This window comes from Sardina pilchardus, chromosome 2 (genome assembly GCF_963854185.1).
Source record: "Sardina pilchardus chromosome 2, fSarPil1.1, whole genome shotgun sequence".
Classification (NCBI taxonomy): domain Eukaryota; kingdom Metazoa; phylum Chordata; class Actinopteri; order Clupeiformes; family Clupeidae; genus Sardina; species Sardina pilchardus.
In genome coordinates this window covers 6,225,470-6,241,857 of record NC_084995.1, presented here as the reverse complement: position 1 = coordinate 6,241,857, position 16,388 = coordinate 6,225,470, and the positions used below count along the sequence as shown (strand labels likewise).

The 16,388-nt window shown below is 40.8% G+C and overlaps 2 protein-coding genes across 6 annotated transcripts in view; one reads left to right on the top strand and one right to left on the bottom strand.

Moving 5' to 3' along the window:
• The window catches only part of glmna (glomulin, FKBP associated protein a), a 61,075-nt gene extending 57,371 nt beyond the window's left edge, over positions 1 to 3,704 (top strand). For all 3 annotated transcript variants that reach the window (XM_062517350.1, XM_062517351.1, XM_062517352.1), the window contains exons 15-19: positions 1,713 to 1,822; positions 1,927 to 1,990; positions 2,085 to 2,214; positions 2,341 to 2,420; positions 3,495 to 3,704. In XM_062517350.1, the coding sequence (XP_062373334.1) occupies positions 1,713 to 1,822; positions 1,927 to 1,990; positions 2,085 to 2,214; positions 2,341 to 2,420; positions 3,495 to 3,578 (468 nt within the window). In that variant the 3' untranslated portion in view covers positions 3,579 to 3,704. The remainder of the gene's footprint in view (positions 1 to 1,712; positions 1,823 to 1,926; positions 1,991 to 2,084; positions 2,215 to 2,340; positions 2,421 to 3,494) is intronic.
• A 2,009-nt stretch (positions 3,705 to 5,713) lies between these two features.
• cdc7 (cell division cycle 7 homolog (S. cerevisiae)) overlaps positions 5,714 to 16,388 on the bottom strand; it is a 54,334-nt gene continuing 43,659 nt past the window's right edge. For all 3 annotated transcript variants that reach the window (XM_062553416.1, XM_062553436.1, XM_062553426.1), the window contains exons 10-11: positions 15,841 to 15,990; positions 5,714 to 6,293 (exon numbers count right to left, since the gene is read on the bottom strand). In XM_062553416.1, the coding sequence (XP_062409400.1) occupies positions 5,977 to 6,293; positions 15,841 to 15,990 (467 nt within the window). In that variant the 3' untranslated portion in view covers positions 5,714 to 5,976. The remainder of the gene's footprint in view (positions 6,294 to 15,840; positions 15,991 to 16,388) is intronic.

Below are 16,388 nucleotides of genomic sequence, written 5' to 3'. Positions count from 1 at the left end.
TTGATTTGCATTGAGTTCAATGAGCATCATTAAATGCAGTTGAAATGCGGGTTGAAACTTTCTGCCACCTGGTGGTTGTTTGGGCACAAAATTAGCTTGACAGCCTACGGGATCTCTTCGGGAGTGCCGTGGCAAAAGGTGCATTCTCAACCCGTACCCACTGTACGCACGGGGCAAAAATATTTGTTTGACCTAATTATATTGTGAGAAATTAGGTGAAATTTTCGCAATGACGAGTACACTAGTATGTTGTAGGGGTGGCACGGTTCACAAAATCTACGGTTCGGTTCGTATCACAGTTTTCGATTCGGTACGGTTCTTGTTGTTATTTTTTCTTTTAATCTTTAACACTCCAGAAACATATTTCAGCACATATAGCTTTATCGGTAACACTTTACATCTACAGATCAGTAATAAGTGGGTAATGTTATGGTAATATATGCAATTTCATGGTAATAATATTTTTAAATCACATATTACAAATAATTAATGTGTAATTTCTCAACAATTACTGTGCAATTACCATACAACGCAAATAACTTGGGTAAAATAAAATGGTAATAACTGCTGTAAATATGTACTTACCAAAGCAAATACATTTTACTTGTAATTATACCAACATGATGGTGCTATGAAAGACTAAATTACATAGTAACTTCTAAGTGTCATGGCACAATTACACAGTGGTCAAAGTTTTTGTAGTAGTTAGTTTGATGGTAAAATGGGACCTGTTATCTGTTATGATGAAATAAATCAGGTAATTTCACAATAAATATATGGTATCAGGGCTGTAAAATACTGTTTTGTCTTTTCAAAAGGTTTTCTGTGCGGTGGGGAGTTATTGAAATCCTTAAAACATGCTGTATTAACTGCCTCTCCTATATGTCTCAAACGACATGCATAGGTGGGGCATTTGAGACAAATATCAACTTAGGTTCAAAGTTTGAAAACAGCATGATCATCCAAACATATGTGTTAACATAACACATGTGAGTTGTTGATCACATGATAAAAATGTTTGTTTACATAACGTAATCTTTAAAAAAAATGTTTTTGAAAAGTGTATCAATTGAACCGGCGCTCCCCTACGCCTGTGTTAGGTCGTACGCACGTTTCATAAATGAGGGCCAATATCACTTACTGTATAAACTGTTAGGCCTAGCACTTTATGAAGGTATTTTTTTCTCGCTTAATATCACTTCTACAGTATGTATTCTATGAAAGAATAAGAAATTGAGTGAAGCCTGCTCCTACCACACAAATCTATGGGGTATTGTCAAGAGGAAAATGAAGCAGATTGCCTCCATGCCACATTGCTTTGATGTATTATGTAAAGGGAACCCTGATTTAAGTATTGAGTGCATAAATTAACTATTTCAGATTAATTACTTTTCAGAAGGTTGACATTTCTTTATTTTAATACAGGATTTTTTCATTTCCATGAGCTGTTAGGCCTAATCATCATGATTAAAACAAAAAAAAAAACACTTGGACAATTTTTTTTTAATGTATAATGAATCTACATGAAAGTTTCAGTTTTTCAAATATATTATGGGGAAAAAAGAAAAGAAATATTTTATGTTGTTTTCCAAAATGAAGGTTTTGTTTTCAGTGCCATGTTATGTTTAAAAATAAATAAATAAATAAAAAAACCAATTGTCAAATACACCATGGTGAGGTCAATATCAGTAAAGAGACTTCTTTCTTTTCAGCCAGGAAACGAGAACATTTGGTTTCAAGGAATCCATTTTCTGCCTTTACTGCGTCTGGTCCTGTGCCTTCCACAGGGTCCTGAAACAGATTTGTTGCAGAACCTGGACAGGTGAGATGACATCGCAAGAACAATTGTCATGAACAGATGTGCATGTTGTACTTTTAGGTGAATTTACTGACAATATCATTAATTCAATGTATACAATTAAAAAGGATAATGGAATCCCTAAACCTTCTGAGATATTTGCTAATAAGAGACAAAGAATGTGACAATGAGGTAAGTGCAATATATGATTGGGGGAAAAAAAGCTTTGAATTAATATATGGTGTGATGAACAGTGCATCAGAATGTCCATATGAATGATTTCAAGACAGGGATATGGTTGGAGGTGAACACCATTCATGACCGCTTCCTGAAGCCATTACGCCTGGGATTGAATATGTCTAAGGCTCATTATCAGGCACAACTGAACAATACTCAAGTAAAGAACACAAACAAAGGTGAGATACTGTGAAAAAACAGCTTTCTTAATGATTAATTGAGACTATTTTTCCAAATTACTGCATTTCCATGTCCCATTACTAACAGCTACTTAACCAAGCTGCCTGTTTATTACTCTTCGTCAGAAAATGACTCAGGAGCCGTCTGCACAATAACCGTGGGAAATGAGATTCTACCAAATCTTACACCAGAACTACAGAGTCAGGTGATTTGTGGTTTCAATGTTTAAAGGAATACTCCAGCATTTGGGGAACTAATTTTCAACCTCCCCTTGAGTTGAACAATTGATTTTTACCTGTGTCCTGTTCATCCAGCCGTTCTTTGAGTCTGGCGATATCACATTTAGCTCCAGCCTAGCATAGATCATTGAATCTGATTAGACCATTAGCCTCTCGCCTGCTAGCATCACATTTAAAAGTTACTAAGATTTCCGGTAATTTTCCTATTTAAAACTTTCTAACTCTCAAGTTACTCTCAAGACCAACGGAAAATGAAACGTAGCTACTTTCCAGGCTGATTTGACATGGAACTACTCTCATTCAGGCGTAACAATCTAGTCACTACCCAATTCGTCTACTACAGCTCATCCTTGTTGCTGGAAGTTAGCCTACAGGGACTATTTTCGAGTGCTGCATGATATCATTGTGCTGCTATGCCCATGGTGTTCCTGGATTATTACGCCTGAATGAGAGTACAGTTACATGTCAAATCAGCCTAGAAAATCACAGTTTCATTTTCCGTTGGTCTTATTACACTTTCTAACTTGAGAGGAGACAAGTTTTAGTCACTTTCAAACGTGATGCTGGCAGGCGAGAAGCTAATGGTCTAATCAGATTCAATGATCTATGCTAGACTGGAGCTAAAACTGGTATTGCTGGTATTGACTCTGAGAACGGCTGGATAAACTAGAGAAAGGTAAAACTCTATTTAGCTCAAGGGGAGGTGGAACATTATTGTAATTCCCCAAAATGGTGGAATAACCCTTTAAGATGTGATTCAACATTAACCTGGGTTTAGGGGACATGTCAGCAGGGCCACTCACAGCAGGATGCAGTCATGAACAATTGAAGCATTCGTGTTAACTTATGTTTCTGTTTCTCAACAGAAACATAACTTAAAGTATTGACTTTGGATACTAGTGAATGTGGTTAAGTAAAAAGAATTCAGTGATTCAGTTCTCACACCTAGCATTGGACCCCAACGCTTGCTTCTTGTGGCTTTTTGAAGTGGACAGCTGAATGAGAATGAAATGTAATAACCTAATGCTCTGTTGTCCTAGGCTCTTCATTCGGCCTTGTTTACATTTGAATTGATTGAGAGTGTCCTGGTGAGAATCGAAGAGATTATGGAGACCATACCTTAAACTGTGGAAAGGGACAAAGGCCAAGAATCACAATTATGACTATTTGATTCAGGTATCTGGAATGGAACAGCATTGTTAAAATAAATAAATAATAAAAAATGTGTTGTGTTTTGTTGTACACTTAAACTGTCATTCATGTTATCTTATTTTAAACATTTCTATGCATCTTATTTCAATGGAGGTTAAAATTCCAAATGTTTCCATATGCTTTACCATTATTTGCTATCGTGAACATATGAATGAAGAACCCCTGGGGCCTGTACTACGAAGGGAGTTCAACCTACCCACATGTAACCCAGGGTTACTTTGCTAAACCAGGGTTGACAAAACCTGGTTGTCTTCATTGGTCTTAATCGGTACTACGACGCTGAGTTGATTTGTTGAACTGGGGTTAACCTCATCGGAGTTGGTGCGCGTTCACATAAAATGGGCGGGTTGCAGCGCAAATCACCACTTTCAATGATGACGCAATCACGTTATTTTACGGATCAGGAATGTGCAATGATTATAAAAAGTTGCGAGGAATTAAAACCCACTCTACGACACAAATCAAATACGTCGGCAGCAAACAAAGCGGTTGGCAACGTATTGCAGATCGGATATATGAAAGTAAAGTTTTATTTCATGTTCCTTAAATAGCCTATGTGTTACGGAGTATTAATAGCTTGCGGAATGTCTGAAATGTGTTGAAATAAATACATTTTGAGTTCATAAGAGTCCTACAGATGCCATACAATTCATGCCATGTAGATTAATAAGGATTGAATGTTTAGCCCCATTGACTGATTTAGTGTATGCCTATCCTGTGAACATTTTAGATGCAACGGCAGTGCCACTGGCAGCAGGTAAAAATGAAACTCAAAAACATTCAGAAGGTTTATATAGGCCTTGTTATAGCTTGCATTATTATTTCTTAATTATGAAAATATGTTATATTGCCTATGCTTAGCCTCCACTTTGCCTCGATCAGCTGACAAATGCAACGAATTCCCTCAGCTGAGAATGTATATCTTTCATAAAGAATATAATAATCTATATGGAGAAAGATTCTGGCGGTCTTTAAAAGTCCTCGCCTTGCGAAGAGAGCCGCTTACAATTTGCGCTCCAATAATGGATATGGACCTTCCAGGTAACCTACGTCGACATTGCAACCTGTGATGAGGCTGAATATAGTTCCAAGTAAATATCTGCCCAGGTAATAGCCTCGTTCAATTTTGCATTATGATTTGTACTTGTTCTGAACACACGTCTCCCAAGATATATTTAGAAAAAAATTAGATGTCTCGTCACTTTTTTGGAGGACGTGCTAACTGACACTCTTCATTTACAGCAACTGTGCTAAGCTAAAGCTAAAAACGCTGCTCCCAAAGCAGGACAATGCCCGGACGGATTTTAACCGGGTTTTTTTCACTGTTCTAACTCTGGGGGTGACCGAGACTGGCTTAATTTCATTTTTGGGTGGCGTATTCCTTTAACTCGGGTATTAAGTTAAGTGATCCTACGACAGCAGGTAAATTTGTCAAACTAGGCTTTCAGCTCAGATCTGTGCACGTTCTGGTGGTTGGGGTGATTTTGACCAATCGGGAAGCGTGGAGACGCACAAGACAGCCTAGGTTTAAAAACGATTACTTCCGCATTTATGAGCGGTATCGAAATCTAGGGTGGTCTTTTTTAGTGTCTAACCTATAACATCAAAAATTCGATGCTCATTAGATATTGTATGGTATGCATGTCCATAGTAGCGAGATATCTGCTTGCGCAACATAGTTAAAAGCCCCTTCGAGTTTGAAAATGTTTGAAGAGGCGTAGCTGCTCCAGTAGATTCTCACACGTGAGATGACTTTGTTTTTCAAGATAACTGATTGGTCAGTAGTCAGTAGGATTAGTCAGAGGGCGGTGATTTTTCACGATTTGAGCTATAAGTTAGCACATAACCTGCTCCCGACCAGGTTTGGTTGCGAGCATAAGATACCATGGTGATACAGCGACGCCAAAACAAATCCACTTTCGTATGACAGCATACCCTGGCTTTGAGCACAGCATACCTCGATAAGACACTAATCGAGCTTTGTAGGACACCCCACTGGTAAATTCATTGTTATTGTGTTAGTAAACATTGTTACCAAGAATTTTCAGAATTTAACATTTTATTGTCCATAAAAAATATTATAATCGTGCAAGTTGAGTCACAGAATTTTGCAGACAGTGCCATTCATTTCAGTTCAGACAGCTACAGTACACATTCTTGTGACATCTAGTGTGTAGGTATTAAATAATAATAAAACTACAATTGATACAATAACACAACATCAACTAGTTATGTTTTATGAAGGTAAGCAGCCTGAGCACATTTCATGTACTCCTGCTCAGAGTTGCTGCTGTGTGGCAGATTTACTCCTTAGACGCCAGTTGTTATATTCAGGTCTTTAAACAGAGGGTGCTGTAGGGCCGTGCTGGCCTTAATTCTTGTGTCTGGATTCAGGTCAAGCAGTCTGTCTAGAAGATCGTATGCCTCATCTGGAACTCTATCCCAGTTTTGTTCACAGTGCATACTGGTCTTGTCCAGATTGTTTTGTATTGGACTGCAGGATTGACATGTGGTCTGTAATTCAGTCAAAACGGTCTCCTCTTGGCCAGGCTGTGTTCTTCGCATCATCTCACAGAGCCTCCTCAAGTCAAGTCGTGGAAGCTCGTGGCTACACACCACTTCCTTCCCTGAGTGTTAAGGAAATAAATAAACAACGTATAAGAAATATATTCTGCACATCATCTATTGCCATCAAGTTCCTTGATGTCAACCTTGGTTGAAAGACAAAAATCATATTACTCAAATATAAAACTTGAACATATGAATGTGAATACATACATTTAGTAACAGTTGCTAATGTTACCTAATATCACAGATGGGTTTACTAACTGACTGCAGTGAAAACTCAAGTTTGACAAACTTGATAACTTGGCCTTCTTGGGGGGGTTATCACCAAGAAATGCATTGGTTTACTGTGTCACTATATATCGCTGTGTATGATTTATTTATTTATTTATTTTACTTTAAGGAACACTTTGAAAACACATACACATCATGCTGGATATCTATGCTGATATGAACTGGTTACTGTTTTACAAAATGAAAGGAGGGTGTTGGATGGACCAAAACATAATGTCTGAGAGGTGTCCTATTGCATTTAAGTCAGGGAAGTGTGGGGAACAGTCATTGGTATCAATTCATTCATCCTCCAGGAACTGCCTGCACAATCTCGCCACATGTGGCCATCATTGTGCACCAGGAGAAACCCAACGCCCATTGCACCAGTACAACAGGCATGCAAACTGGTCAGGGGTGAAAAAGGTGAGACTCTTCTCCGACCCCCCCCCCCCCAGAATCACTATATTCCACCTGACATCTCAGACGCATCTATCTGCGCTCACAACAGAGGCTTGGCGTGCGCGTTCTGTTCGCGTTGCGTCTTTGTGAACAATTAGCCTCCACTAATGTTTATTAAACGCATAGGGGCTACATTCACGCATCCCTTGCTGAGCAGACACGTTTTAAATGCGGCTCTAGAAACACCTCAAGATGCGTTAGCATCTGCGCATGATTTCTAAACTCAGTTGTAAATTAAATTCACCTTGACCCCCCCCCCCCTAAATATTTTCTCATCGGATCTGCACGAACCATGTAAGTCACCTATTTTTGATTCAAAACGGCGAATTTCGCCGAAAGGTGAGGAGTTTGCATGCCTGAGTACAAGGTCAGACCATTTCATCAAGATGCCTAAGAGCAGTGAGGGTGCCGTTGTTTTGCCCACAGAGCTCTGTGCATCCCTCAAGGGATGTGCCTCCCCAGACCATCACCGAGCCACCACCAAATCGGCCATGCTGAATGATGTTGTCATGGAGAACATGATGCTGCCTGCATCTCCAGACCCTTTCATGTCGGTCAGACGTGCTCAAGGTGGATCTGCTCTCATCTGTGAAAAGCACAGGGCGCTAGTGGCAGACCTGCCAATTTTGTATTCTATGGCAAATATCAATTGAGCTCCATGGTGCTGGGCAGTGAGCACAGGTCCCTCTAGAGGCCCTCAGGCCACCTTCATGAAGTCTGTTTCTGACAGTGTGGCCAGAGACATTCACACCAGTGACCTGCTGGAGGTCATTCTGTAAGGCTCTCGTAGGACTCCTACTGTTCTTCCTTGCATAAAGGAGCAGATACTGGTCCTTCTACTGGGTTAAGGACCTTCTACTACCACCCTGCCCTGCTCTCCTAGAGCAACTGCCCGTCTCCTGGAATCTCTTCCATGCTATTGAAACTATGCTGGGAGACACAGCAATCTTTCTGGCAATGGTACATAATGGTGTGCCATTCTGGAGGAGTTGGACTACCTGTGCAACCTCTGTAGGCTCCAGACACTGGCTTATGCTACCAGTACTGTAGTAACACTGATCCTATCCAAATGCAAAACTAGTGAAAAATCAGTCAAGAACAAATAAGATGGAAAAATGACCAGTTGCAACCACCTGTAAAACCATTCTTTTTGAGTTTTGGGGGTCGTCTCATAGTCGTCCCTCTAGTACACCTGTAGTCAATTTTGTTGACCTCAAAGCAGGTGAACCTGATTCACAACCACCTCTGTTGCATAATTGGCCAGATCAATATCCCACAAGTGTGACTGACTTGATGCTATACTCCTATGAACAAGTGTTCCCTTATTTTTTTTGAGCACTGTGTCCATATATAGACACACACACACACACACACACACACCCTTTAGAAAGTCATCATACCCCTTTGAAATAGTTACTTTTTTTTTTTTTACTTACAGGCTGAAATCAAAACCCTCAAATTTAGCTGTAAAACATCAAAATAATTTTTAAAAGACAACAGTTCTGGAAATTAATAATAAAAAATAACCCTAGTGGAAAAGTCATCATACCCCTGATTACTTTGTAGAAGTTTCTTTCCTTTCATTGCAGCCATCAATCTGCTATGTCTCTATTAGATTTGCACACCTAGAATGGAGAATATTTGCCCAATCTTCCCAATTGTTAAAATTCAGTCAAATGCTGTGGGGAACGGTGATTGACTGCTCTCTTCCAGTCAATCCACAGATTTTCTATAGGATTTATAGGGCTCTGACTTGGCCACTCAAGGAGATTCACCTTCCTATCCTTTAGCCACTGTTTTGCTCTTTTGGCAGTATGTTTAGGATCATTGTCATGTTGGAAGGCAAATGACCTGCCCATGCGTATGTGAGTGTGTGTGTGTATATGTGCATATGTTTGTCTGTGTGTGTGTGTATATGTGCATACGTTTGCGTGTGAGTGTGACAGTATCATTCTTAACCAGCAACTCTTCGCTCAATAGCACCATCTGCAGGCCGATGGGTGTACGGTCACTAAATGTACACATAAATACATTATTTTATAGCCCCCCATGAATGAAATTCCACAAAACTTGGCATACTCCCAGAAGATGTCAGGTTAATCATACACATGACATTTGGTGCAGTTGGCCAGTCAAGTTCATCCACACCAAACTCGGTCATCCATGTCTGTATGGACCTTGCTTTATGCGCAGGTGCACAGTCATGTTGGAACAGGAAGGGGCCATCCCCGAGCTGGGCTTGGTCCCTTAGTTCCAGTGAAAAGAACTCTGAATGCTTCAGCATCAACCAAGAGATTTGACAATTCCATGCTCCTAACTTTGAGGGAAGTTTAGGGATGGCCCCTTCCTGTTCCAATATGACTGTGCACCAGTGCACAAAGCAAGGTCCATAAAGGCAATGATGCCAGAGTTTGGTGTGGATGAACTTGACTGGCCTGCATAAAGTCCTGACCTCAACCCAATAGAACACCTTTGGGATGAATTAAGACGGATACTGAGAGCCAGTCGCCTCGTCCAGCATCAGTAAAATCCCAGAAACACACTCCTAAACCTTGTGGAAAGTCTTCCCAGAAGAGTTGAAGCTGTTATAGCAGCAAAGGGTTGATCAACGTCATCATAAACCCTATGGATTAAGGATGGGATGTGACCAAAGTTCATATGTGAGTCAAGGCAGGTGAGTGAATACTTTTGGCAATATAGTGTATATCTGTGTAACTAGAACGTTGTGAGCAATCCGACAGAGAAGTCCAGCCAGGTGCGTAAGAGTTGTCAACTCTGAAATTTGTATACAGATGCACGAACATTTGACTATACTTTGATCCATTTTGTGTGGATTCATTTTAGGAGCAAAATCCGAATGAAAGGGTTGAAATCCGTTCTCGCACGTGTGTGAAACGCTTGCACTGTACAGCCCTGATAAGTCAAGCAAGATGAGTACAGAGGACAGAGCTGCTGCTGTGGCTAATGTTAAAGGGGCATTTCACCCATTTGCATTAAGCTTTATATTGTTAGAAACCCAGTCATATTTTTGAATGGTCATGCATCATTCCCTCATTTTCCCCTGAGATGATAGCCTGGCTAACGCCTCCCACTTCTCAAATGAGACGTGGTCTGGCAACCAGACGTTCATTTTCTCGTATTTGAAAAAATGCCCAGATCCGTTCATTGGGCGCCACGGATGTCTATCAAATGCGCATAGCTCACCCAACTCGTTCGTATGCAACGCTAAGGGCTGCCGTAAATCCTTTGGCGTCGAATGTAGACGCAAGAAGGCAATGGAAACTTCTCGGATGTTCTGTGATTGGTTCGCCAACATCAGGCGAACATTTGGGCGTTAGTTTCCAGACTGGCTTAGCAGCGGGATTGAAATCACCGCGCAAGGCAGTATGGGAAAACCCAGGCTACTGAGATGAGAGAAAAAAGCCAAAAATATATATTTTAGTTTGTGGATGAAAGCCAACAACTCCTAGCCTGGCAAGCCAAACTATACAATAAATGTATAGTCTGGAGTCTGACCATTCACAGAGCTGAAGCCTGTGGGTGGGATGAACCGGGTTCTTTCAAACTGCCTCTGCACGTAATAGGCCAGCACTTGGGACCAATCGTAGCCGGTTGGCAAAACGCATACATCCTTATTTAACACTAGAAGCGCCGTGCCGTTCTGACCCACTTATACCTAGAAGCGCCGCGCCCCGGTCATTAGACCGCTTTGACGTCCTAGAAGCGCCGTGCTGGTGTCAACTACTTAAAGCGCGGCTGACCGCTGAGTCCTCAGACTGGGACGCTGTTACTTACACATAATGATAGCTAGATGGTGCTTCGTGCACGAATCAAATCGTTTGGTCATAAATTCAGTTTGGATGGCTGTAAGCTCATTATTACACAGTGAAGCTATAATAAGATGATTTTTTTATTTTTTATTATTAAAGCAACACCATGGAAGTTTTGCTCTCGGGGTCCCCCTACAGTTGGGAAACGGTAATTTCTTTACATATGTCGTAAAATCTGTCACGGTTACACCAGAAGCAAGTTAGACATACAATAGGCTATCTAGACATATTGAGGCTGCACATTAAATATTAAATTATGTGGTACTACGACAGCAGTTATGTGATAACACATTTGTAAAACTAGGCTTTCAGCTCAGATCTGTGCATGTTCTCGGTATTGGGATAATGTTGGTCAATCCTGGAGTGAGATGTAGGCTACAAGGCTACGACCGATTACTTATTAAAAAAAATTATTACGATATTTATGAGCAATAGCGTAATCTAGGGTGATCATTTTTAGTGTCTCTATGACATAAAGAAAATCGATGATCACCAGATATTGTATGCTATGGTATTCACGTCCATAGTGTGCCATATATTTGCACGGGCAAAATGTTTGTAGAGGCAGAGCTCTTGTAAAATATGATGACAGAATCTTACACTTATTAACTTTGTTTTTCAAGATAATTGTTTGGTCAGTATAGGCGGTAGATTTACACGTTGAGCTATAATTAGCACACATAAACAGCTCCCGAGCAGTTTGGTCGGCAGCATGACACTAGATGATAGAGCCACGCTAAGACAGAGCCACTTTCTTATGACGGCACATTTCAGCAACGCTAACCCACTGAGCCAGGATACACGTGCATTTGTTGACAAGCTTTAACCCTCTCTGCAAAGTAGAAAAGTCAATTTGCATTAGGCTACAGCCTGTGGCAAGACACTTTCACCAGAAAAGTAAATAACCAAACATGACTCAGTCATTAGGTTAGTTAGCCTAAAATATTATTTCTGTCTAATCGTGATTCACTTTCAAGAATGTAGACTAGCCCCTACCAAACGTGTACACCCTGTTTATAGGCTTAGGCTACTTATGACTGTTTTTTGTCCTAGAAGGAGCTTCGTCATAAATCGCTACTTCAACATCAGGCTGTAGCCTACAAAGTTACACTTGTATCATAACACTTTCGGTTTCGTTGCTGCTTCGGCCATCAACATCTTTTACTGTCTATGCAACATAGGCTACAGTGGGCTCTCACTGAATTTGAGGAAGTGGTGGGGAAGTGTATGCTGTAAAGCAGTCAAATTGTGTAGTTCTTTTTGTGCGCGGGTTCACACCTGAAAAACTACATGGTGTTGCTTTAAAAGGGGAAATGATCAGTTAAAAGTGTTAACATCAGGCAATGTGTTGAGCCTTAGTATCTAGTCACGAGTTTATTGTTGACATCAGGTAATGTTATGAGCCTTAGTATCTGGTCATGAGTTCTGTTTAATACCAGGTAATGTGTAGCCTTATCATGGTTGAGTCATGGTCTAATGCTCTGGTTAGGCTAAAGTCATTCTTCAAGTCTTCTATGAGGTGGTGGTAAAGACCGTCCTCCTACGGTGTGCTAAGTACTGGCGACCTCTGGCACCAAATTATTATTTATTTATTTTTATGTTTTTATGTTCAAAGAGTGCACAGTGAACCTGTTTTTATCTACTGAATAAGGGAGATGCAAGGATATCCTGTGGGACACTATTATGGTCCTAAGAGGCCACCGTAGCTGGGCACTGTAACATCACGAAATGTTTAATAAAGTCAGTTGAATGCTTACCAGCTAAAGTGTCAGTCGCACATCTTTACACCCGCGAAAGTAGGCATAAAGCCTAAATTTTCATGAGGATTACTCTGCAAACCAAAGCATAATAAACAGGCATAGGCGCAATTAACTTAACAGACCCCAGCTGTGGCGCTACTGGTTGAGACACCTGCACCGCACGCCGGCAACCCGGGTTCAATTCCCACGCCGTGATCCTTTCCGGATCCCATCAATAAAAGGCATAAATCGCTCCATAAAATATATATATATATATTAAAAAAATTAAAGATGTTCTCAGTTTAGCGATTTTTTTTTATGTTTGCGATTTCTGCTGAAGAGCTACATTTTTAACTATGAATTCGTGGTTCAGCATTCACACACACATTTTCACATTTACATAATTAGTGTCAGGCTCAGTCAGGAGAGAGAGGGGGGGAGGGAGGCAGTCGTCCTCAATGCCGCATATAGGTAATGTCTAAGTGAATTGGTTAGACGAGTGTGGGGGAGGGGGATGATCGCACAAGACAATTGCTCTTCATGATGCTGTTACAATGGATAGTGTGTTATGTACTGTAGGCTTTAAGTGCTGCGCCGACATCGGCCGTCTGTAGGCCTATACCGTCTTTAAGCGTCTTTGTGCGTCTCGGAATCCAATGGAGACTGAAAGTTGGTACAAAAATAAATGGGATGAAGTGGTACAAAAGTAAATGCTTCAACACAAAGTCTATGCCACTGCTCAGGGTGAAAGGATATAGTGAAAGCCTATAGTCTATGGCAGCGATTCCCAAACTTTTTGTTTTAACCCACCAACTTCAGCATCTTCATCTAGGCCTTAAGCCACATGCTAAAAAAGGGAACACTGGTTAAAAAGGCCCTCGTTTAAGACACGACCACACAACAGCATATGCTCATTCCCACGCAACATTTTGAATTTATCATTCTGAACGTGAGGCCTGATTACATGTCAAACATGCATTAAATCTAAGAAACGAAAAACACAAATATCACACTACTGTGTCGTAAACAGTTAATGAGTTCGTGACCACCTAGCGCGCAACTGCATCGCGCAGTGAGCTGAAGGCCCGACACTTGCTTGTTAACACAAAGCTTTGTAAAGCACTAATTACCACCCCTCAAAGTTCATTGTCCATAAGTCCAAACAATAAGCATAAGAATCCGACAGTCCAAAACGATAACGAGATCTCCCAGAAACTAAAAACAAGTTTGTTGAGTAGCCTAGTCCTTCCAACAATCTCAGCTTTCGCGTTTGTTAGATAAAAGGCATCCTGTCCTGCTGTATTCCAATGAGAAGAAAATCATCCACAAGGTAAGGGCCACGGTAATGCAGCATGCAGGAATCTCTTAGGCACGAAACTTTGTTAAGCCGGCTCCATACATAACAATAGCTGCCGCGTGCTCTCCCCGCGCCTCCGTTTAAACTAAGGGCAAACCCATTCATTCCTGCCCAAAACGAATGAATGGGTCGGGAGCGTCGCCTGGCTGTGTCGGCAGATTGCAATACAGTAGGTCTCGAGGGGTTAAATAGGGGTTAAATAGGGGTTAAACCAGCTCTTCTCTTACCAGTAGCCTATAGCCTATAGCCATACTTTAATAATCAGATGTTATGCTCATTTTTGTAGGCTACACCTCACCGGCAAGCACGCACGCAAATGCTGGTTTTGCACATCTACAATAGGCTATTAATTGGCCAGGCTATATATATAATAGGCTTAGGACTGTATTTTGCCTTCGTGCAACTTAAGTTGTGCTCAATCTAAATTATTGTCAGTAAGGATAGGTCATATTACCAAATGGCGAACCTCGAAAATTATTTAGGATAGCCGTGTCCATTACGCACTACAGTTATTTAGGCTATTGTTTCATTTTATTGTTTTTTGTCCACCATGGCAAACATAGTTGAAACGTTCGCTCTAAACTTATGTATTTCCAATCGGCTTTCACAATCAGCTACAGCTGCGCCGATGATCACCATGAAAACTTGCAATGTCTATACAGAACTGCTTTCACTTCCCCGAGTCGCGCAAGCATCATGCACAATATACCGATATTTACAAAACACATGTATTTCTAGCTCTCAAAACTGAGGAGGTCCAGATCTCAGTGGCCTCATAGCTGCCTACAGCCATGCCTAGTAAGCCTAATGATAGTCTAATAGTTATGACATTAATAGCCTATTAATGACCTCATGTCGGAATGGCACGTTGTTTGAAAAAAAAGTTAAATACCGCCACTGCGACCATGAAAACAGAAAATGTCAGAGTGGTGGGACCTTTACCATAAAGAGACATGCCTCCACTACGACAATTGGACGTCAATGTCGGAGTGGGGATATGTCGGAATGAACGGCGGATACCAGCTGGGTTCGAAAACTGCGATCTGAGATGCCGAGCGTCATGTCTCTTTTCTCCGCTTGTCACCAGCGTGGTGTCTTCGGGTTTTATCGTGTTTTTCCGGCATGAGCCAAACCTGCATGTTATTAGGGCGGTCTTAAGTTGCCCCCTTGCGGTTGCAGTTTTAATTACAAATGCTGCACCTTCAAGATTCCCGATGTGCGGCAAATAAAGGAGCATTCTCAACCCATACCATCTGTATATGGAGCCAACAACGTTGTTTTCGAGGTTCAATCTTCAAAAGTCTGAGCTCGATATATTAATATTGTGTTTTTTACCTTTGATCTTTGAAAATCGTTTTTTAAATAGTTGTGTTTACACTGAATTATAATAAAAAGTGATTTCATTACATCCGCTTTACGCTCATATAATTATTGTGGAGGACCTCCAGAATATAACCATATGTGCCAGTTTTGCATAGATGTTTTTAGTTAGATGGAAAAAAAGTTTTTCATCTAACTAAAAACATCTATGCAAAGATGATAAATGCTGAGGACTGTTATGGATAGTATGACCCTTATGTATTTATGTTGTATGTATCATGTATGAATATGTCTGTATGTTATACTATATGTTAATGTATCCCAATGTTGGAACCTGTACCAAGAGCAGTACTGATAAATTCCACCAGCCTGGTTGTGTGGTCATTAAAATCAAATCAAATAAAATCAAATCAAATCAAGACTTGCGTTGTATTATTTCATATTTGTCCCCCTAACCAAATGAGTGAGGCACCTGGACATGGGTGTACGAGTCATACTTGTAATAAATGTCAACATGTTTTCTTTGAAGGGAAAAATAAACTGTGTAGTGAATGTACCAAAATACATGAGGGACAACAAAAGACTATATGCTGTATACAAAGCAAAAAGAGCCAAAGGTAAACAAACATACCCAACACTCTTGCAGTCTGTATGGTTTCCCTAGATCCACGTATTGTCATTATCTGTGTTAGGGCTATGAGGTCATCACTTGCTTTAAAGAATGGGTATCTACCACTTAAGAGAGAGAGAAGAATCACACCTGCAGCCCATACATCAATGGCTGTAGAAGGGGAAAAAAGATCACATGAAATAATTCAGCCACAGTCATTCATTTTAATTTAGTTATGAACCAGTCACTGCGAGCACATTATGCATTGTAGATGCAACTCTACTTACACTATATTGCCAAAGGTATTGAGTCACCTGCCTTCCAGAAGGGCATTTGTGAGGTCACACACTGATGTTAGACGAGGAGACTGGCTCTCAGTATCCGCACTATGGACCTTGCTTTGTGCACTGGTGTACAGCCATGTTGGAACAGGAGGGGGCCATCCCTGACCCGTTAGTTCCAGGGAAAGGAACTCTGAATGCTTCAGCATTAACCAATACATTTTGGACAATTCCATGCTCCCAACTGTGGGAACAGTTTGGGGATGGCCACTTCCTCTTCCTAAATGA